At 41.6% G+C, this 24,071-nt stretch overlaps 1 protein-coding gene across 1 annotated transcript in view; it reads left to right on the forward strand.

The window, feature by feature from the left end:
• tenm1 (teneurin transmembrane protein 1) overlaps positions 1 to 24,071 on the forward strand; it is a 194,627-nt gene that overhangs the window by 85,783 nt on the left and 84,773 nt on the right. Inside the window, exons 6-9 of the mRNA XM_022205180.2 lie at positions 4,284 to 4,457; positions 17,325 to 17,527; positions 19,214 to 19,421; positions 23,607 to 23,708. Of these exons, the coding sequence (XP_022060872.2) occupies positions 4,284 to 4,457; positions 17,325 to 17,527; positions 19,214 to 19,421; positions 23,607 to 23,708 (687 nt within the window). The remainder of the gene's footprint in view (positions 1 to 4,283; positions 4,458 to 17,324; positions 17,528 to 19,213; positions 19,422 to 23,606; positions 23,709 to 24,071) is intronic.

Here is a 24,071-nt window from a genome sequence, read left to right on the forward strand (position 1 = left end):
ATGATTCATGTGTGCGAAGGCCTTGGCCTGTTAGCTTGCTGCACTGCTGCTCATTGTCGCACTGTGCTGCTGCTCCTTCTCTTGCTATAATGACTGGACTCACTCCAAGAACTCTCTCTAACATGTGACGGTTATGTGGGGTTTACTTATTTATTTTTTTATTGCTCGAGCGCATGAGAAAAAGGTGGACACCGGGAGGGAGATGGATAGACGGTGCAGGAGGAAAAGAGAGTGAGAGTGAAGGTTCACGCTGAGCACATGCTGCTCGTGTAACGGACTGCACGCTGCGTCTAAGTGTGTTTCTGTATGAGCAAGTATGTGTTTTATGTGTCCTCAGAACAGATGAAAAATGTATCAGATTTTGTAAGTGACAGAGTTGAGAAAAGCAGAGGAACTATTTCTTGTACTGCTGTTCAGTCCCATTATAAAATTTTCTGTTGGGATGTCATAAATGTTCCTGAGTAACACAGAGCATCCTGGTAACCGAGTGGTTAAGACACAAACCATACGCAGCTCAGTTTCACCAGGGGACCTTTGTTAGTGATGTCCTTGTTTCCTGAATGAACAAATGTACATGTGTGGTTTTTTGCTGCGAGTTAGATGAGACGGTTGATACGTCTCTCATCCGTCTTTAGAGAGACTCAGTTACTGTTGGGCAGAGCTAGTCCAGTCTTTACACTAAGCAGCCCTGCAAGCATTTTCATTGACTGTCAAATGTTTTTTCTTAATCAATTAATAGTTTAGTCTTTACAATATCAGAATATGGGAAAAAATGTAAATCAATGTTGCCCAAATCCAGAGATTCAGTTTGCTGTAATAGAGGAAGAAAGAAACCAGAAAATATTCAAATTCAAAAACCCACAATCAGAGAATTTAGACGACTTTACTTTTCAAAAAAAATGCTCAAACTCATTAATCAATGATCAAAATAGTTGATGATTAATTTAGTAGCTGACAAATTTTCAATTTACCAATTGTTGGATCTCTAAGGCTAAGCTAAGAGAACTAACTGTTGCCTGTCGCTTCATATTTACAGTATTTATATCCTTGCATTTCCTCAAATGTATTTCCACAGTGACAAATTAGTTTAGCAGTTTGAAGATGTAATTTATTTGACATTGTGCCCTTTTGAGGTGAAATTTAAAACTGAAAAGGCTGCCATTCATTGGGATCGACATCAACACCCCATTGCTTATTAATCCAGCCCTGCTTGGGAGTTCTATTTAACTTATCTCCTTACATTTTTACCTACACAAGCATGTATGTTTGTCCTTTTATCAAGCTAGATAGACAGCGTACTGAAGCAGCTGTTCATTTGACAACATAATCCAAACCCAAGGTCCACTCACTCACTCTTCCTGGAGCTTATGACAACAGTCTAACTTAGGCAACCAACATATTTCTATGACAACTGAGCCAGCTCCATTTGAAAATGCTGGTAAGTGGTTCTTGAGTCAAGATTGTTTTGTCGAAATAATATTTCCAAGGTTAAGAAGAAACCTTCATGCTCAGCAGTTGCTCATCTTTTTTTTTCTACTAATACAACGGAGCAAGTTTCATGTCGATCCAGGCCATGGAAACGCTCCAACAGCCAGTCAGCTGCAGCAAATGGATGAGTCTCTTGGTTGCAGAGTCCTAGACATCTAAAATAACTCCCACTTTATCTGTATCCCCAAACCTTAAACTGAAATTTAAGCTTCAGTCCCGTCCTTGCTTGGGGCTCTGAGAATTTTTAAATACCCAGAATTAACTCGAGTCAAGTGAAAAACAACAAGCGCGTCCTCAGCCAGTCTTAGTATTACTGTTAGGATATCAGATCCTCAAAAGTACAAGAGCACAGACTCTCACTGTTTGCTGCCTTCCTCTCCTTGTTTCCTCCTCGCCTCGGTTTACGTGCACGCTCTGTGACTGTGGATGCTAAGTGTTCTGGCAAAAGGTCAACAGCCATAAAACAAGAGAGCGAGAGAGAGAGGAGAGGCTGATGAGCAGGAGCAGAAGTATGGTCTGAGGGGCTTTTGAGGAGGGATGGAGTGGGAAAGAGGAGAAGGTAGGAGAGCCGGTGAGGACTGTCACTGCAGAGTCATAACTGGAGTGGGTAATACTTGGCTAACAGGAGGAGTTTGGGAGAGAGGGGGGGTGGTGGCACCAGAGAACAAGGAGAGCAAGAAAAGCAATTCAGATGAGAAGAAGTGAGCAGAGAATGGAGCACGAAAGATTGAATGGTGGAAATGCTAAATGTATCAGTTTGGGAATAACTTGTCATCCCTCACTGAGCACTCTTACGGACTAATTTATGAAACTATGATAGGTTGTTCCACTCCACTGCGAAATATAATGCAGTGCAAACAGTGATGATGAATGCAAACCTACTTTTGCAATACTATGTTTCATGTTTAATCCTAATGGAGAGGAGTTGATAATGGGCTTCCAGGAAATCTCAGATGGATCGTCTCTAAATCTGCCATGTGCTTCTGACTATCATCAATATGTTCTTTTTTCTCCATGAGTTTCCTTCTACCTGCCTGTTTTTTTTTTCTTCCCACCTGTCAAAAGATGCAGTACATACAGTACCAGACAACCAGAGGGGATTTTGCTGTAAACTAAACCCATGAAATTGAGTGTACAAGGCAGATCATTTGGGTGACTGTTTGTCGCTTTTTTTCTTTCCTCAGCATCAGAATGAGTCATCACAACTAATTTCACGCCAATGTGTTAATGAGAAAATCCCCCACACTGCATCTTTTAAACTGAAAAGAAGCAAAACTACAGTGTTGAAATATATAGTTATTTAAAAATGAGTGACTCGTACTCCCACTGATGTGAAGAATCTGTACGTGTCCATGTCTGGTCTCGTCACAGGCTGACAGTTCAATTAGTCTGAACTAAATGATGCATGACGTCTCCCTCATGGCCCTAGTAATCGTCAGTGTTCTGCTTTGAAGAGCTCATATTGTGCATGAGTAGATAGCTAAACCAACAGTGGCTAGGGCTAGTCAGGAGTTGAAATGTATGATTTGCTGATCCCCATAGATCCCAGAGTGCAGCATGGGACCACGCCGGCTTCAGCTCTCAGAGCTCATCATAGATTTGCTGTATTTTTCTGAGAAAAATAGGTCCTTTCTGCTGTGCTTCTGCAACAGGGAAAACAAGTGAAAATGTCTTTCAACTATCTGGAGTTTTAATTAGGTATTCCTCATCAGCCGAGGGGGACGGCGTGTGGGTGAGCGTGTAGGTGGGTGTTCATGCGTGCACACATGAAACCTGTGTGATTGCGTTGGTTTATGCCGTGTAATTGTGGATTTGTTTTTCTAAGCAGCCATTTTGTGCAAGTGTTAGCAAGCTCGTGTCAAGTGCTTTTTCTGGGTGTCGGCAATCAGTAGAAAGAGGACAGACAGTGAAGATGTTTGAAGTCGTTAGAAGTTCCTTACCTTGATCTGCATGCAGCAGCCATCCTCCGACTGCCACCAGCACATAGTAACTTTGTGATTTGAGCCTTTGCTTTTGTTTGATGTTCCAAATGTGTCAGAGGAGGAGAAAAAAAAATAACTGCAATGATTTATTTCATTTGCTTTGTTCTTCCCTATCAGCAAAGGCACATTACCTTTTCGGAAATCTTTTAAAGTAAATAAAAATTACGACTACAATCATGCGAACGGAACCTTGTGATTGGTCGGAGCAAGGTGAAGGTTTTACTGAACAGTTTATTGACAGCCGTGCAAGACGCTAATTAATTTCCTTAATGGGCAGGTGTTAGTTGTTTTTATTTAACGGCATGTCGGATTGTTGTCCTAGTAAACACTTTTATGAGTGGGAGGAGAACCCAGTATCCTCCCATACCCTTTGTTGTTTAAAAGGCCCATATGGATTGTGAATCGGCAGCAGCTTTCAAAGCATCATTAGTCATGCATAAAAGACTGTGTTACCGCTTTAATACCAGCCTTGGGCGCAGACTCTGAAGATCTGCCTTAATTGCCCACCTTTGCCACGTTCTCTGCTCATGTGCGCATGTATGTGTGCGCATATAGATCTGTGTGTGTGCGTGTGTGTGTGTGTGTAAGTGTATTTGCTAATTGTCTGCTGCTTGCCGGGCACTAATAAGCACATAAAGAGAGCGAGTGCTGTAAGATGGGCATTAAAGAAGATTCAGACACACCCCTCTACATGCCTTGAATAATGATCGTTTCTACCTGCTTTTCCCCTCCCTGTGGCTGTCGCTGTGTGTGTCTATGCCTGTGTGGGTGTATTGTGTGTGTGTGTGTGTGTGTGTGTGTGTGTGTGTGTAGCGGTCCACCTGTTAGGTTTGACCTGGCATCTGCGGCACGGCGAGAGCCAGCTGTATGAGAACGGCCTGAGCTCAGCGGACCATCAGCAGGACGACCGCAGCAAAACCAGACCCACCAGCTCCATCCACCTGCTGGACACACTCAACCCTGAAAACACACACGCTGGTGACAGAGGTGAGCAGCATACACCGTAATAACAGATGTTCTGTGCTCGGCTATCGACAGGATTTGCCCGTGAGTAGCAACAGAACAAATGTAATACAGTAGTTTGAAAGTGCTGTAAATATTAAATGTATTGAACGAACACATCAGCAGTGGCTTAGAGTGTTTCACTTCATTTTACTTTAACTGTGCCTGCTGGATTTATTTTGTATCGACATTTTAAGAGCAAAAAGGCAAGTGTGCAATGCAGATGCTGGTTCAATAAGCATTGTTAAGCCATACTTATTTCAGTAAATCAGGATCATTTTAAGGAAACGAGGCAGGTTTCATTAAGTCTAACCTAAGTTACCATGAAAGGTCAGCCTGGATTTTAGTACTCAAATGACACCACTTTTTTTCATGGCAGTTACCATTGCCAATATTGAGAGAGCATCCCTGACTGATATGCCAATATTCTGTCGTCGTTGCTGTGTTTTTGCATCAGACAACAAATCATGATAATAATAAATGGGGCACAAAATTGCTGAACTTAAATGAGCATCCGTGTCTCTCTGTTTTCTTAAGTAGATCTGCCCTGTTTATTGCACTTTCTTTGGATAAACAAATCTATCAGCTAAGTAAAGATCTACAGGTAATTCAGAAAAACACTAAACTTTGCAAAAAAGGAAGCGTGAATGAAAGAAAAAGATGACGCCGGAGTGCACTTAGCAAGAGCATTTGTAAGCAGACAGCAGCATCTCCTACTCCTGCTCTGTTAACGTATTGAAGTCTGATGCTGTGGTAAGTGTACTTTGTCACTCCCTGTTGTCAACACACTGTGCTCAAGTGCGGTTAATGGATTTATTTTAGCTCATATGCACCATGGAAAACCACACATTAGCTGCAGTAGCTAGTCAGGCCCCAGTAGCCGGTGCAGACCAACCCAACGCTGCCTCTGTTAGCCTCCCCCCGGTAGTTGGCCAAATACGATTGCCTTCAAATATCATTTCATTGGGTCTATCAATAGTTGTTAGACTTAACTGCATGTTGGGCTTCAGCATATCATTCAGTGGTTTTTGCCAGTTGTCTTATTCTGATATTACTTTTTGCTGCTCATCTGTCAACATGTTAAATTGTCCATTTGTTTATGTAGCTGCAATTACTTAATAATTCAATTAATCTTTTAAAGCATCTTTACATTTTTACTGCTGCACATGTAAAGAAAAGTTGCATAAAGCCGTTTGCAGCACCAGAGAAACTTATGCTCTATTTATTTGACTTAGCTGATGTCACTTAGCAAAGTCGTCATCAGCTGGAGATGAAGACTAAAAAATGGAAAAAAAAAAGAAGAGAAAATCTTGGGGTGCAGCATCAGAAAGAAGAGATGCTACTTTAGCTGCTACTAGTGTAACCCACCCACATCTCCAACTGCATTATGGATGTTGTACTTGCAAGATTTTGAGAAGGACTATGAGTATGTGGAGTTAAATCATTTCATTAAAAGAGAAAAACATGGTGGTTATAAAGCCTTCTTTTGATGCTTGAAAGGAAACAAGTTCAACCTGAAGAGCAGATTGACTCATTGCGTAGTCATGAAGGAGTTTTTCTTCAACCTTCAAATGGTTTTCCAGTCATTCATAAGGCTTGCGTGTCTCCAAGACATTTCACATTTTTCTAGTTTCTCTGTGCGCACCTGCTGTTTTAGAATTAAGTTGACTAGCCTTAATTTCTCTAAAGATTTCCTTTTTACTTGCATGGACACCTCTTTGCCCTCGCTTTAAACTTCACCTCAGTATAAATGGCAGCTTTCAATCAACTCACAGCCATGTGTGTGAGCTCTTTTGTGCATGAGTCAGTGTTTAAACTGCGCACATGTGCCTAAGAAACATTTAGTAGCCAACTGCCTAATTACTTTTGGACAATGGCAAATTGTGCACAGTGCGTTAAAAAGGCTTTATCTCAAACACAGTTCTTTCAATATTGATGTGAACCAACTTGGCACTTTAATGTGGTATCCTTTAATTCCTTTCAAACTGAGTACGTGGAAGCACAGAATGTGTTGGACAATAAATGTGTAATTGCCCAAATATTTATGGTCCTCTCTATGCATGTATATAAACAGGTTCAGGCAGGTCACATACTAATAATTTCTCGTCCTTTTCAGCCTATTCAGGTCCTTGCATTTATGTCTGTAGGAGTGCACTGGAACAATTTTCACTTTTTAAAATGTTTTCAAAATGAAGAAATTTTTCAGATGTAAAATTCATATGGCTTTTAAATGTAATGACAGGAATGTATTGAGACTGACTTTAAGTATCCATTGATGCAGATTTCAATCAGTTTCTCTCGCATTAGGAGTCTGGTTTAGGTACACAACACAGTCAGCTCGATGAATGATCCGATACAATAGAGAGACGTCAGTTCAGAGATCAGCCTTGAACTGATTACTCATTTATTAGAAAGGCAAGGTAATTGGTTAATCATGTTCCCTCTTAGCCGGTACGTGACTGGAATAGCTGCTCTCCACTCTGCCTTCTCTCAACTAGCCAGAGGAATTACTAACACCAATTTAACCCCATGATATGGGACATTAATTGTGAGTGTTTCAGGTCATGAAGTCAGACAGGACACAGCAACCTTCATGCTTGGTCTAACGCTGATGGATATTACATCGGATGCTGTCGGAGGCCCACGTTCAGCACTTATACAGTGAATGCATGAGCCGAACTGCAACCCGCTGCAATTTAGGCAACCTGGGACATCCCTAAAGCAACTATTCTTGATGAATCCTCACATTCTGAGGATTAACACTCTCATCAGTAGCTAAATCCTCCAATAGAGCATGCAGGGGTCATGGAATTCACTTCTGAGTGTTGCGTCACAGCAATCTATTGTTTCCACTCCTATTGCTTTATATGCTTGATGAAAGCTGGGAAATCAAAATGGGCAAAGCTAAGCCATTGATGCAGGGGGGGGGGGGGGCTCAGATTAATAAAATTGGCACGGTGGAGGTGGTCCCCGGGCAGAGGAGGACCAGAGAGATTAGAGATTAGGCTGTAATCCAGTGTGGCAGATTATCACGCTCATCCTGCTGTACCCATCACCTCTCACACCAAGAGACCACACAATCCCCCAGATAACACTGCAGAGGATGGTGAGAGGAGGCTGCAGGGAATGGGAAGGGGGAAAAATGTGTCAGGGTAGGGAGAGTGGAGAGGGAGAGCGATGGGAGGAGAAAGGAGTGATTGATGGATACGGAAGAAAGGAAAATTAAGAAAAATTAATCACCTTAGAAGCAATTTTCCTGATTTTTGTCTGCAAAACATGCAAAACAGGGCGTGATTTTTTATTTTGGAATAAATTTATTTATTCTTGATGCTCTGCTATAAACACAACATGCTAAAAGTGGGGGCTTGAAGATAGCTAAGGCGGATAGTTATCACTTTCTGCTTGTTTTGATATAAACTGATGATACAGTAGGGAGAGATGAAACAAGCTTGGCGGAATGATTGGAAGGTAGTAATCTTCTTGTATTCCTGTTCAGATATTTTTAGTGTTGTTGTTTTTATGTCATCTTCAATGCCATAAAGATAGGCTCTCTGTTTGATTTGTTGGCTCCGAGCTGAAATCGGGATCCGGAGCCACTGAATTCTAATCTAACTTACGAGGCAGCTTGCACCACGGTGCTAGATGCTAATTGACATGTTGTGTCATCTGCGTATGACTAGTGTCATATCAAGCCGTGCGTGCTGTGTTTTATGTTCCTCATGCTATCTCTCCTGCAGTTTTAGAGATCACCAGCAGCCCCTTCTCAGCCCTCCACACATAAAAGCTTCTCTAATTAGTGCTACATTAATTTCCACTCACCCCATGATAATCAACCTCAGGCTGAAGTGCAGGCATGAATGTGCACGCACCTCTTTCCCTTCCCTTTCTCTAGATCTAAATCTGACATCCGTGCACAGCAGGCATGGCCACACACAAACACACACACGTAGGAATTCCTGTGGCGCAGATGAAAGCAGAAATGCCCAGAGAAGAAATTTTCTGTCAGTGGATTCCCTGCCTTAATGAAGTACATCAGAGTTGGAGAATAATATTTCACTCAACGTGGAACGTCGGATATATTAATGATATGAAATGATACAAACTGACATACAGTAGAGTGGCATATTGCCTCATTATAATGTGAAGATGATGAAATGCAGAGCTGGTGGAATGCCATCTGAGCCCATGTGATTATTGTATAAACCACTGTATGAAAGGAGAGTTAATGCCGAATTGTTTTCACTCTATCTGATGGTGTGGTTGGAAATGGTGTGTAGATGGATGGAATGTGACACAGACAGAGAGGAGGGCTCTTAAAGAGCACATCAATATTCTAGACTGCGTGCAGAGCGAGTTGGGGGTGAGACTGAGCAGTGTGTGTGTGTGTGCAGGAGAGTGAGAAAGTGTGTGCGTGTGGCGTGTGTGTGTACAGTATGTGGGAAACTCAGACGTAAGGGTGTGTGTTGGAGAAAGAAAGCAGTGCGCAGGGGTTGTGCATGTGTGCAAATGCTGATGGACTGGTCCCTGTTACACTGGTCTCATTGATTTCCTCACGCTGAGATACAGTCTTGGGATGTAACACCCACACCCACACACACACACACGCACACGCACACACACAGACACGCATGCAGAGAGAGTATAGATCATTTAGTGAACCCCCTGCTTGAGCGCCTCAAGTTGAGAAAGCCTAACAGCAGCAACATGTCTGTCTGTTACTCACCCTGAATTCCAAACATCTCATCCAAATATAGTTGAAAGAAATTAAACATGATTTCAAGCTGCAGCCAGTATTTACAGTGTAGATGACATGTTTTATCAAGAGCAAAGGGCTTTGACAGTGGTTGATTGATGTCTTAGACTCTGGCATCAAAGGCAAAAAAAAAATATTATATATGTATGTTTTTGGTAAACAGACTCATTGTTGATGAATAAATATTCCTTATGACCAACCATGGTTGAACTTGTACTTGTAAATTGCTTTAACATTTCCATTGTTCTATGTCATACCACTAATCCACTAAAAAATATTTCCACTATACGTATCAATGCTTCTTGTTACTTTAAGCAAAAATGTTACATAAAAAAACTGCATTGAGCATTGAAGAAGAGATTTCGATTTAAAGTTGTTAAGAATAGCTCCGTCTTAATCTGCACAAACATCGAAGCACTATTTAAACATTAATGTATCAGTAATAATTATCTATATCACAGAATATGACAAAAAAATCACTCATTGCGGCAACTTTTCTAAAGAACAAGCAAATTTACTGCGAAACTGGACTGCAGTACTTCTTTGAAAGTATATTTCTCAGCTAATATATCTATTTTTTCCTAAGTAGGGCTGTAATGGAATATCTGTGTATATTTTTTACGTTGTTGAAATTAGGGCTGCACAATTAATCAAATATTAATCCCAATCACAGTTTTGGCTCTCAAAATGCTTTTCTCATTGAAAACTCAAGCTTTGGACATATAAATTAAATTACTTATGTTTGAACTGGATAAATCAGCCATTAAAACACCTTATTTCTCTTTACAAACTAATTTTAGTCACACATCTAAGTTGCCACGTTGCACTAATTGAGTGGAGACTAGAGGCTTCTCGATGCACAGCCATCTAGCTAGCATCTACTGGAGCCCGCATGTGAGGTGTTTGGGGACCATCTGTAAATTGTAGCATCTGGACATATGCAGATGTCCAGCAAGTGAAGCATTTGGGTACAATTTTATCTAGATTTTAAATCTTGGAAACACAAAAGAAGAACTTTATTTTGAGCCTTAGCATTAGCAGGAATGTAGCACAACATGAAAGTGTAAGCAGCATTTAAATGGGAAGGTACATTAAAATAATTTTCTCCTGAATAATCATGATAAACAATCATGGTTGCAGTATTGATCAAAATAATCCTAATTATCATTTGGCTACAATCGTGTAGCTGTAGTTGTGTTGATATTCTTACTTCGCACCTCTGAAAACATGCTTTTAATTTTTAAATATGTTTTTGAAACTGCTCCAAAACCGGGATAAAATATTTTTTCAATACAGGAAAGAATGTGAAAAAATCCCCAAATCCTGCAAAAACAAATAACATACATTTCTTGCACAAAATTGTCTTTGCTGTTTGTTTTTTTTTTGTGTGTGAAATACTTTCTCAAACAACTGTTTTTCAAAGGAAACAGTCCAAGCGGGAAAATTTTGTCCGTGGTTTAAACACGGACACATTTTCTGCTGATATTGCATCAACCCTGCTTAACTCCTTCCAGGCTCCTGCTCAGACTAGATCCTTGCAAGCTTTATTGCAGGTACTTCATCCATGTATCAGCTCACTCAGCGCGTATTACACGTGTAACATTCTAAGTGTCATGGAGTGAATGAGTTTGTGAGAAGGCAAACATGTCCGTCACAGACGTAGCCGGAGGCCTGATGGTAGAAGAAGAGGACGAGAGAGTAATGGAAGGCCCTAAGGCCAAGAGCATTATCTTCTCCTGACTCTGACTGACACTCATTACGGCTGCACAGTTGAGAGAGGAGGCTGAAAGCTTATTAAGCCACCTGCTCAAAAGGCCCTTAATTGAATCCAAGTAATTATAGAGACCTTGCCCATTGTGATATTTTATTCATCCTGCGGCAAACTCAATCTTTCTTGCATTTGGAACACTATTAATGTTGTCTGCACCAATATGTGTGAGATTCGCACACTGGCCTACGCGTCAGTATCGACTGTCACGCACGCACAGTTCTGGTCCCCTTAGACACGTCCCGTCACCAAGACCCCGGCCACACTTTCAGTCTTTTCTCTGCTTCATTAGAATCTGAGGGATAATAAGATTAATTGCGAAGACAGTTTAGTTCCTTTGAAAATAGATTACAGGTGTAATTGTTTTACCTGAATAACCCGTAGGCAAGAGAAATTAATTAGACCTTGTGTCCCAAGTCCTAATGTAGTTCGTCTCCTTCACTGACTTCACACACTCGACACACAAAGACGCACAACAGACAGACAGACAGATGGATGGGCAGGCAAACTCGCGGCGACTTTTAGAAACGCGGCGCTTTGTAACACGGATAAAAGACGACAAGATGTGGATCATTAGAAGTGGGCGAGGTTAAGAGTTCGGATGTAAAAGCAACCTGATCCAGATGTCCTGTGGCCTAGGAACGTTTCAAAGGCTAATTTAGCAGAAAATGCTGCAGTGTGTACACGTGTTTGCATATTGTGGGTGAACAGTGTCAATGAGGGCATTAGTTGTGTTGTGTGTTACACCACGCTGCACCACCATTATAATTGGCTGAGGCAGCATCATCATTAGAACGTACAGTATGTTGGTCATAGCAGACCTGCCCACTGACGATTTATCATTTCCATCAAGGCCGCGTTGTGCTTGATGGTAGACATGAATAGGCTATGCAACACTTTCATCGTCTCTTTAAACAAGCTCAACATTTTGAAATAAAGCTTTTTCTATTTTTTTTTGCTTACAACTTGCTTCTGCTGCCAACTAATGATGAAAAGCACAAGAGGAGATTTATGCGATGCCATTTATTTTTATTTTTATTCCAAGTAACTGATAGCGAGTGTGAATTTCAAGCAGCTTTTCCTTATTAAAGCTGCAAGATAGCAAGGTGTGAAGGAATTTTACCTCCCCTGTTTGCATATTGTCTTGTTTAAGAATGCATTTCCTTTTGCCTGCCAGGTAGGAATAAACCCAGATTTGCTGTTTTTGAAAGATGTTTTTTTTTTTTTTAACAGGATGGTCTCTGGTTTAGTAGAGGTACAGGGGTGGAACACATTGATTGACAGCAGTAATCTGAGCAGCTCGAGAGGCCTGAAGGAGCCTAGTCACCATGCAAACTGTCTGGTTTCTGTGGGACTCCCAAAAATGCCTCAATCCCCCTCTTTTTTTTTTTTAACTAGAGCTGCAGTATTATTCTCTACTGCTGAGACAGAAGGAGCGAGAGAGAGATGCAAGGCAGGTTTTTTCCTCTTTCTTGCATCAGCAGCTGTAACTTGAGACCGCCACCTCCTCCGTGGTTCTCTTATCCCCCCCCCTCCTCTTTCTACGACTCCCTCACCCCACCGTAGACTCTCACCCCCGCCAATCCTCGCTGCTGACCTGAGCGCCGTTTTTCTGTCGCCTTGTTGCATCAGACTCGGAGAGGCGCTATACAGTAATTAGCATCAGAAGGACTTGCCTGCTCATCTGCCCGCCAGCCTGCCAGTCAGCCTGCTCGTCGGCCCGCCTGTGTGCCTGTCTGCCTGCCAGTGTTCTGCCAACTGCCATGCCCTATTCATGTCCTATTCATCTAGTGCTGAATAAAAGACTGCTTTCCTCGGGACATCCATCCCTCTGCTGGCCTTTATATTTTGTGGGGAAGGCACAGGAGCGAGGATTAGCATTAAAAGGAATAGACTGCTGAGGTAGACTCGGCAGGAGAGCATGAGTGCATACCTTAGTTCTGCCAAGCTGCTTTTATGCTGCTTGGTAGAGATTTCAGTACAGGAGAAATTTATGCTCCATACAGGACACCTGTCTGTTTTTCTGCTTTTATTATAAACCTTTTTGAATTCTATTTGTTCTCATCATTCCCTCGCTTTGTCTCCCCTCCCTATCTTGTCACAGCTCAATCTAGTTCAATCAGTTACCAAGTTAATCATTTTACTTTTTCTCCAGTCCTGTAGTTCATGGAGGAAGAAGATAAATGAGACAGAAGATAAAATGAAAAATCTGGCATTTATTAGCATGATATTTGACATTTTCTGAGAGCAGGTCGGATGAGTAAGATTTTTTTGTGAGAAAGAAACCAGAGCCTAGAGCTCAGAGCAAGAAATGCCAATATAATATGCAGCGTGCTTATATGCTCACATTGATAATAGTAACATGCTGATGTTTAGCAGGTATAATTAGGTTTAAAAATGTATTTGCTTAGGTTTTTCACATAAGTACATTTGAAGATGTAATATAATAATAAATCCCCAATTTCCAATAAGCTCATTACAGAAAACACTGTCTTTGCTTTCCAGAGTCAACAGCAGTGATAGCAGTTGTGTGAGAATGTGCGCTGGTACGCTGCAGTGATACCGAAAATAATATTAGTATCAGTGTGCTGATGTGCTCATAGCCACAGTGTGATCAAGCTGCTACTTAGCAGCTATTCACTTCATTTTAGTTTTTTCTTTAACGTAGCGCCAATTACCAAGAAAAGTCAACTCCAAGCACAAGCTTAAGACCTTACAACATCATATTGCAGATATATATATATATATACTAAATATGTAAATAACTTAAACGTCTATGCACACACAGATACACCCACACACTCATGCATAACATCTCACACACACAACTGCCCTCTTGCACAATATACAATGCACTTTAGCTTCACAATCACTACCTCATTATTTATGATGTGACATTTTCTTTTTTTTCTAGTGTTTTTCAGGAACGTTCTTTATAGGGTCTTATTGTTATTGCACAGCCTTGAGGAACAGTCACGTTGCCTTTCACTGCACAGACTGAGTGAGCATGTAAATAAAACTCAACAAACCCAAAGAGTTCCTTTGAGCAAGCTCTATGGCGATATCAGGAAGAAGAAACTTCCCTTTCACAGAAAAACAAAACCTCAACAAGGCTTAGGGAGGGCGGTCATCTGCCTCCACTGGTTGGGGTGAAGGGTGAGGAAGACTGGGAGAAATCAGACAAACAATGCATCAGAGAATAAACGGAGGACATTTTTATCATCCTAGGTTAGTGTGTTAGCATATATGCTAATTTGTAATAAGCAGTGTCATTTTTTTTACTTAATTCTTTAGTATCACTGCGTATTTGCTGCGTCATTTCCAGCTCCAGTCATCAGTCAGCTGATATCACCACTACAGTTTCATATATTGGTAGTGGCACCAGAGCCTAACTCGGTGAAATATAGCTCATTGCACAACTACCTAAAGAGAAGCGTACTTGACATCTGTTTGCTTCTCTCCTGCTCTCTGAGCTCACATATACTGCAATTTAATATGACTGAATGGCCAATAAAGCTATTCTAATTTACATTATTTTTGTGTTTAAAGAATAGAAAACTTAGCCTAGCCGCACTAGACAACCCACGGCAACGAATTTAATTCTCTGCCAGGGTGGGTCTAGTTACCCTCCATAAGGCTCGAGGCTGGATTCTCCTAAAACTGGCCGGACCAATCACCATGAAGTGTAGAGTCAGAAGGCGGGCGTAACGAAGGCATGACGATTCTGACAGAAATAATCAGCGCACAATAAACAGTTATCTTTCGACTCGGCTTTGGCCACAGCCCGTAAAGACTTGAAGCTAAAATTCAACTTGAAAGATAAACAAAGGACGCCATTTAAGTGTTTCATTGAGAAGAAAAACGTATTTGGACTTATGCCGACGGGATATGGCAAATCCTTAATATACCAGTTAGCTCCGCGGCTCCGCTGGTTGGGAAGCTAATGGGACTTAGCCACAATCCACCAGTGCTCTCGGAACTACGTCAGCCTTTTCTATGCGTTGATTGGTTGTATACCTACCCAATTGCTGCAGAGGGATTTGATAGACAACCTTTTAGCCCGCCTCCCTCCCTGTCGAGCTTCCCTAGACCCTTGTGCCGTCAGAAACATGAGTCTAGCATGGCTAGGCTATAGAAAACTATGATTTAGTGACTGAAACACAACTTAAGACGATATATTGACCAAGTTGCTGCTTCACACTTTAAACTCTGGATTTTAATCATAACAATAACTTAATAATAACTTTATTTATATAGCACTTTTAAATCAAAGTGCTTTCGAGATATTCTGTAGAACATATTATAATGTTGACGCCATCTGGCATCTAAAGATAAGTGAACTTGGCTATATTTTCATAAAATTTGAAGCTACTACCAAGTATGGAGATAAATTACACAACAAGGAGGAAAGATGGATGTCTAAACCCTCTTCTTTTATTCATTTTTATCATGTTGGAGTCTCCAGTTTCCCAGCTGTTTTATTCTTTAATATGTAATGCTTTGTTTCCATTTTAAAATGGGTTGCATTATGCAATGATATCGAGTTTGCCACTGTGAAATAGACTTGAATGAAATCATAATTTAGTTTTTTTGAAGAGAAAATGAATCAATTAGACGAATCAGTTAATCAGAAGAGGAATTAATAGATTAATTGGGAAAAGCTAGTCTTTAGCAGAAGCCCTGAACACCATGTATATAGACCTGATGATGACGTGAGAAAAAGTTTTGACTTTTTTGCTCAAAACCACAAATGGCATCTTTGTGTGGTGCTAGAAGAAAAGTCAGGGAATTGCCACAATCAGTAGGGTTTCTCTGTGTTATGAATGTCTGTGTAAAACTTCATAGCTGAAGTTATTAGGAGATTTGGAACAAAGTGGCTGACTGACTGACAGAACAACAGACGGACCGATCGACACAGCAGCACTGCCAGTCCTTGAGCGGCTTGCTGGCGTGGCTCAAAAGTACCTCAGAAGGCTGCACTCTCTACTTCCCTCTCTGTGTGACAGTACATGTGATATACGCTGGCCAGCCTGTGGGTGTGCATGGTGTCGCCATAATGGAGTGGTAAAGCTGCAGGCATTATAGATTGAGAGCGAGCGGACTCGTCCATGAATCTGCCCCTAACTGTTCTTCTGCCTTTGTGGCCGTAACGATCGGCTGGCTCCCCTCTGTCACCGTATTTCCTCCATCTTAGTTTAGAAGCTGAGATATATCTCTCCATAAAGGCCGACACAAAGAGGGCGGGAGAGCCTCGCCTGCTCCCCAACACAAAAGACTCAGGCCTGTTGGTTGATAAAGGCTTATGGAGAGGAGAGGAGCTGATGGCCAGGGGACTGTTGGAAAGACCTATTCTCTTCACAGACAAAGACATGCTCTCACTCAAGACACTATCTGTGTGCTGTGACGCTGTTTGTGAATGCACGCGTGCCCCTGCCCTTCCTCACTTCTTCTTCATCCACTGCTCTCTCTTTTCACACACACACACACACACACACACACACACACACACACACACACACACACACACACACACACACACACACACACACACACACACACACGTTTGTACTTCTATCTTAGTGAGGACATCCATAGGCGTAATGCATTTCCTAGAGCCTTACCCTAACCTTAACCATCACAACTGATTGCCTAAACTTAATCCTTACCCTAACCCTAACCAAACCTCAATTCATACCTGTTCTCTAAAAACAAGTCTTCACCCTCAAACATGGCTGTTTCAAAGTGAGGACCGACCAAAATGTCCTCACTTTGTAAAAATGTCCTCACTTTGATAGTTAAATGCTGAAAATGGTACTCACCATGTAGCAAATACAAGAACACACACACACACACACACACACACACACACACACACACACACACACACACACACACACACACACACACACACAGAGAGAGAGAGAGAGAGAGAGAGAGAGAGAGAGAGAGAGAGAGAGAGAGAGAGAGAGAGAGAGAGAGAGAGAGACTCTTTCTTTCTTGTTAGAAGATGCTAATATAGCACATAACAAAACCCCAGTAGACAGGTCTCAGACAAAACACTTCCTTTTTAAGCAGTTCATCTTTATGCAGAGCCCAACCAAAGGACTGCCGAAGCTCGGCCTCTTGAAAAGCAGGATTTTCACCAGCGCTCAGTCATTCCTGATATCTATTCAGTCTCACTTGATTAGCACAGCCGCTGATCACACTGATGTTTAGAACTCGAGGTTGGTTATTAATTGCCTTCCCTGATGCTGAATAGGTCTCCCTGTCCACCTTGATAAATCTGCTGTATGTGACTTAACAGTATCACCTGTCTGGTTTTTACCTGCAGAGAAATGGGTGAGAGGCCGGGCCATTGACCGTGGTGAGGTCGACATTGGAACTCAGCAGAGCCAGGCAATCCCGCCGGGGCTTTTTTGGAGGTTTCATATGACTGTGCACCATCCGACCTACATCAAGTTCAATCTCTCGCTCTCACACAACGCGCTGCTGGGGGTCTATGGACGCAGGAACATACCGCCTACACACACTCAGGTAAAGAGGGCTCCTGTTGTAGCATGCTGTTCACCCAGATGGGCTTGTTTGCTTTCAACTACCACAGATCACATCCACAATAATGCACCTTTTTCCTCTCCATTTCGTACTTTCATCCACACTGAGGTGTTTTTGACACTGGGCTTAAGCGCTTATTCAAAGATGATTACACGGCACTACGTTTGTGCCTCTATCCAGATCGCCCGATGGGATATTTTAACAAACAGACACAAAGGATTCCTTTTGTATAGGCATGAATTATATTTGATACTGAAGTTATTATCATGGAGAAACAAATATTGAATTTGAAAATCATTCCAAAGCTATTCTCATATATGACTATATAAATTAGGTTTCTTTTGTGTGCTTGCTATTAACCACATACAGTCTTTCTTGCCACAATTTGAAGCTATTTCTGATTCGCTGCCTTCAGCTTGATTGCTTATAGATTTCTTTTACTACAGAAGTTGAATTTGTGAATCCATTTGAGGAGCTGAATCATTTTGTTCAGTTCAAATATCGATTTGTAGTCAAACAGGTGTCCATAAACTGTATTCATGCATGTTTTGTCAGGCAAATTTGTGACAACATAATCACAATTTGATCGATATCTTAGTGCGGCAGAGCATGAATTACTGTCTGCTGCCTGTTTAACAGGTAGCATTTATGAGCCATGAAGAAATCACTATTTTAAAACTTGTTCTGATAACAGAAACAGGAAATATGTAAATGAGAACAATTAAATTGTGAGTTCGGCTGTATTAACTCACAGTGTGAGACATTATGGAAAACACAGAGTAATCAGTCTATGCGTGTATTACTCTTACCAGATGTTGTCTGCGATGCAACATTTTCTATTTGCAAAAGCATTCGGAAGAAGAGAAGGGACAGAAATATTTCCAAAATTGATGTTACAAGTGCAAATGTGCATTGTTTCTTCAAGTCAGTGACACTTTGTATGTGTCAGGCACACTCCCAGAAACAATAGACACACATATATATGAGGTACACAGTGTAGAACACCGTTTTGCCATGCAAGGAGCACGTATACAGACAAAAATACAACACATACTGAGTCATCTGCTTTTTAACATCAGTGCGCCCCTGCTCTTGTCTGCATGAAGAGGTCTAATTAGCTGTTTTTGACACTAGTGTGACACACAGCCCTCAGGGGGAATAAGACTCAGCGAGTGCCTGCTAGTTCAAGGAGGTTTGAGGATGGATATGAGGGGAGGGAGAGATGACGGTGGTGGAGAAAGTTAAAGAGGAAGAGAAAGCAGCACAGAGAGGTTCAGACAGATGAAATAATAGTCTGTTCTATTGAAAACCTGGGTGGTACAGTCTGCCCATGCTATTAGCAGCATGTCAAGTTGTTGAACCAACCGCTATAGAATACGCCTGGTGAAGGTCTGAGAGGACGTAGACGAATGTTTCCTTTCTTTTCTTCGTAATCCAGTTTGGCATTTGATATGCACATCTCATACTGTTCCATAACTCCCTGTATTCAGCTTTTGTAACAGCATTCAGTTCACACAGCTCGCACAACAATAGCCTCACACCACTGCACAAGGTTTGCCTTGCAAATAGCTGTTGCATTCATGCATTTTTTTGTGTGAATATCCTGTCATGCTCATTCCAACTGGGTGATGACGCCGTTGTCTGATTATGTTATTGCATTATGTTCAGTTCGACTTTGTGAAGCTGCTGGATGGGAAGGCTTTGCCCAGGTCCTTGACTGATCCCGTCTCAACTGCCAAAGCTCCCAAAGGCCTGCTGTTGAGCGGCCTCCAAGAAACGGGTTTCATTGAGTACATGGACCCCGGCACCTGGCACCTCGCTCTCTACAATGACGGACGCAACCTGGAGCAAGTCCTGCTCCACAGCACCCCCATAGGTGAGGAGGGTTATTGCACATTCACTGAAACGGAGACTGTGATAGTGAATGTTTGTTTTCTGATTATACTGTGGTTATCAAATTGCATTACACATGAATTCCACTGATAATGTCTCTCTTGCTCTGCTTCCCTTTTTATCTATCTTTGATATGCTGAAACATAAAGACAAGGCCGCGAGTGGTTTGAAACTCATTGGCATTTGAAGGGAACTTTCCTATTATGAGTGTGAGTTTAGCATGGCAGGAGACAGACGTTAGAAAGGGGAGGACAGCTCCTGTGGTAATGACAGGGCTTGCTAACTGCAGCTCATTGCTATGACACACACGGATGGCAGTGTAAATTGAAGGATGTGAATAATGCAAGAGTACGTGGCTGAATATAGACAAGTGGATAATTACCAGGGCAGTTTCTCCACTCCCACTTTGTCCAGTAGTCCTTAAGAGAAGGCAGTGTTGAAACAACCAAAAGACTTTATTTTTTTTAAAGTTTTGAGAAATGTAGTGGCGCAGAAACCTTATGAAGACATTTATTTGTAGCAGAAAGGTAATACAGCAGCATACTGTGTGTGTGTACGAGATGAACACGCATTACAAGCAGCACTGAAAAATAAAAACTCTATTTTCAGATTTTTTGTTTTTCCCTGCTAATGTTGCATTATGTAGTTTTCATGTGATTCAGAAAATGATCAGGAAAATTGCGCACAGCTGTCTCGATGCTTTTAAGCTAAATATGTGTTTCACCAACCCTCTTAAAAGCCCAAGATGTAAGCCAATCAGTGAACAGCTCCATAGAGCCAAAACATTGTACTGAAGACATCTTTCATCATCATATTGACAGAGTCCTTTTTACAATGACTGACAGCATGCGACAGCTAAACACAGATTTTATTTCAGAGCTGTCAAACATTTGTTGACACGTGCGCTGTCTGTAAAGTCTGGAATAGACCAGACCTTTTTTCAGTCACATATTTTGAGCTAAACAGCAAACAGGAAACCTTTCTCTTTTTTTCAATGCCACTCTTCAATAATCAAAACAAATATAGACACAACAGATGGCCTCAGAATAGCAGCCTTTAGTCTGCTAAGGTTTTTCAAAAATAATTAATCAAATGATTTAGCCTGAAAGAGGGGAATAATATTAATGGATTGATGTCAAAGTTCATTTCACTGATCATTTACACCTCTAACGAGGGTTACGAACAGACACTGCATTGTTTCGCAGGCAGAAAATCAAAACCACTGTGCCACAGTGTAGTAAATTCTAATAAGAGACGCAGTATGCTGTAGCCCGAGAGATGAGCTTTATTGAGAGATGGGGGAGAAATGAGATGATCTCTGTCGGGAAATCGAGCTTTTCCGCGGCAAATAGTAAATGGATACGACAAAGAAACAGAAAGTATAAATAAGAGAAAAGGTGAAAGACAGCCGTAAAAATAAATACACTAAAATCGATATAATGTAAGAAGCAGGGCACACAGTGATACATGGAATGATGCTGATTGCAGTTAATGAAAGGCATTGCAGCAGCGGCACATGCATCTGTCTTGGCGATGAAACATGCACGAGCAATGAGGTATGCGGTTCCATACGACACAAAACACTGTCGTGGATCCTCACAATAATAATCATTTTGATGAAGGTGAAAAGAGGAAAGAATTGAGTTGGAATGGAAAATTCTAAATCATACCAGTGTGCTCCACTGATAACTGACCTTTATCAGTCAAAAGACATTATGTTGTTCTGTCATCTCTTCACAGACCGTCGCACACAAGCAGAATGCAGTTACATCTCATTTGGTGGCTGCAGGACAGAAAATTGTAAACACTGATATAGATACCGTAATACATGCAGATGTGTGTGTGAAAGTACAGTATATTCTACAGCCAGTGATTCTGAAGAGAAAAAGTGAGAGATCATGTGCAGATTTAAAAATAGATGTTATTGTGTACTTCGGATAGCATTATCAAACATATTTTTCTATTTAAAAAAACAAACACCCTCCTTCACGGTCATTTATATTCACATGTAACCCTCGAAAACTCCGGCTTAATGATTTCTGCCATTTTGCCACCTCCACTCCAAAACCGTCTTCTTTAAATCTACTCAGGCAGAGAGTGGTGCTTCCTGCAGGGCTATTAATTATGTATAATTGCTATACTTCACCTGCCATCACACGTCCTCTTGAATATTGTATCTTTTTACACAATGGCCAACAAAATATGGAAAAAGTTCCACCTAGATGCTGAAACTTTCAGCAAGAAAAGACTAAAAACAACAAAACAAACCCCCCCAAAAAAGTGGTGGTTAGCTTGCGGCTGGATACTTCTAGTTAGCTGAGCAGCCATTTAATTCTTTCATAAATTCATAAAGCCCAGGGGTCATAAAGCATGGCTGAAACTTTACGGGCTCATAAAGTACAATTGGAATGCTTATTTGACCAATCAGATCGCTTGGCTGGAAGCACCCATTTTATAATAGCATTTAACTTCAATAACTTATGGCATGAGTGATTTCTAACTGGAAAGGGTTTAGTCAGTGGAAAGAACAGAGTGGGTGGGTATGAATGCTCATACACGTGCGTGCACACACCCACACACACTGTGCTATATAGAGACATGGCTCTTCATACATTACCTCTTAATTGCCCTGAGATTTTTATGGTTGAGACATTGACCTGAGAGACACAGAGCTTATATCACTGTTATAACCCCGCATCTCTCAGCATTGCGAGCTCTCTGTCGGACTGCTCGTCTCCGCTGGATTAAAAGCAACTCGGTGACCTTGTGGACGAGTTTTTGTTCATTGCATGTGTCAGGTGCCAGATGCAATATTGGAATTTGTGTGCATGAGATCTTTTTTTTTCAAAAGAGAAAGAGACACATATGAGGAAGTGTTGGTGAGTCCTCCTGACTGTGTGGGAGAAAAGATGATTGCCACTCCTTCTCTCCATCAGTGTGACGATGACAGGTGATGGAGGTGAAAATGACTTTGGTTTCTGTAGTGATGCGCTGCTGTGGAGGATAACGCTGTGCTGCCGGCTACTGGCAGGGCCTGTCTCATTAGCATGTGTCACACGTGCCTCCAGGCGGGTGTCACATAATAACTTTTGCGTGCATGTGTTTGTAAATGTGTGCGTGCGCGCGCCGCTGGAAGGATTTGTCATCCATGCTCCCTGAACAGAGCGAGCCGGGGGACTGCAGCGGTTTGACTCTGGAGTCGATTCCCTGTTCAGAGGAGCCGAGCAGGACGGAACAGGGTCAAATAAAGGATGGCATCCTTGACACCCATTTTAATTACTCTATCTGGCTTAGATAGAGCTCGCCTGGCACAAGACAACCGGCAGCACAGTTCAAAAATCCCCAACTCTGCCACCCTCTGGGTACTTCTTCGCCACAATCTTCCATCTCGAGTAGAGCTGACAGAGCTCAGCAGGCTTATATAATGCTCTAAAAGCATAAAAGTGCTCTCCCTCTTTATCTATCTTTGCCATGCTGCCTGTACCCAGAGAATGAGATCTGACATGATGGACATATCAATGGGAGCAAAAGGGAACAGTAAAAGGAAGGCGGCTAATTGAAGTCCGATTGAGGAATATGATGAAACGCCTATAGCCTACAGAAGGATATGATGAAACACACGCATCCAGATGAGACAAAGCACTAGTAGGAACAAGCATCACATTGATCTTTGCCATGCCCAGAGTGTATCTACTGTTGCGACACGGTATTACCCATTCTCCATTTACTTGTGCACTCACAATGTCAGATTTTATGTTGTTCAATCTCGTTCCAAACTGCGCCCTTGTAAACAGTTTGTTGATTAAGCCTTGATGTTTGTAAATTTGCGCGCAGTGTGTTTCCAACCTGTAATGCAGTATAATGTGCTTAGTGCTACTGAGTGTAAGTGAGTGCTTGGCCGTTCCCCAGAGAGTGATAGCAGCTGGATCAGACTAATCTAATATAGCCCCTGTGTCTGGGGAGCCATCCATTGCTTATCAGATCTCTCATTCAATAACAGAGAGCTATGCCAGCTTATGGAGTTACATGTGGAATATTTTCAAGTTCTCTCTTTTTTGAAAAAAAGAAAACTTTTTCTCGGCCTTTTATGTTTGATTTGTGGACGTGTTTGTGTGTGTGTGTGTGTGTGTGTGTGTGTGTGTGTGTGTGTGTGTGTGTGTGTGTACAGACTCAATGGACGGCTGTTCCACCGACTGTAATGGGAATGGAGAGTGTGTGGCGGGACACTGCCACTGTTTCGCTGGATTCCTGGGTCCTGATTGTGCCAAAGGTAAGAAATATCTATGAGAGGATAAGGCTGGTGGTACTTCATATTTTCATTATTGCCAACAAATCTTGTATAAAACCAAACTCTAAAATATGTTCTGCCGTACCTTCCAGCCTCCCTGTGCTGTCGGTGACACTCCCTAGCCTTAAGCCCATTCACTCCTACTGTCATTTTTTTTCTAAAATTTCTCACAAATGTATAGTTTCTTTTCATGTAAAGACTGGGTAATTCCCTAAAACAGGACTATGTAACACTTTTGCAAGGACTGTTTTTGCACTGAATACACATACATAAAGGTATATGATTATCATCTTTTAGTAAAACTCTGTAACCATTTTAACTGGCTTTTGATGCTGGTTTCTGTCA

The sequence above is a fragment of the Acanthochromis polyacanthus genome, chromosome 10, assembly GCF_021347895.1.
Source record: "Acanthochromis polyacanthus isolate Apoly-LR-REF ecotype Palm Island chromosome 10, KAUST_Apoly_ChrSc, whole genome shotgun sequence".
In the NCBI taxonomy this organism is placed as follows: Eukaryota; Metazoa; Chordata; class Actinopteri; family Pomacentridae; genus Acanthochromis; species Acanthochromis polyacanthus.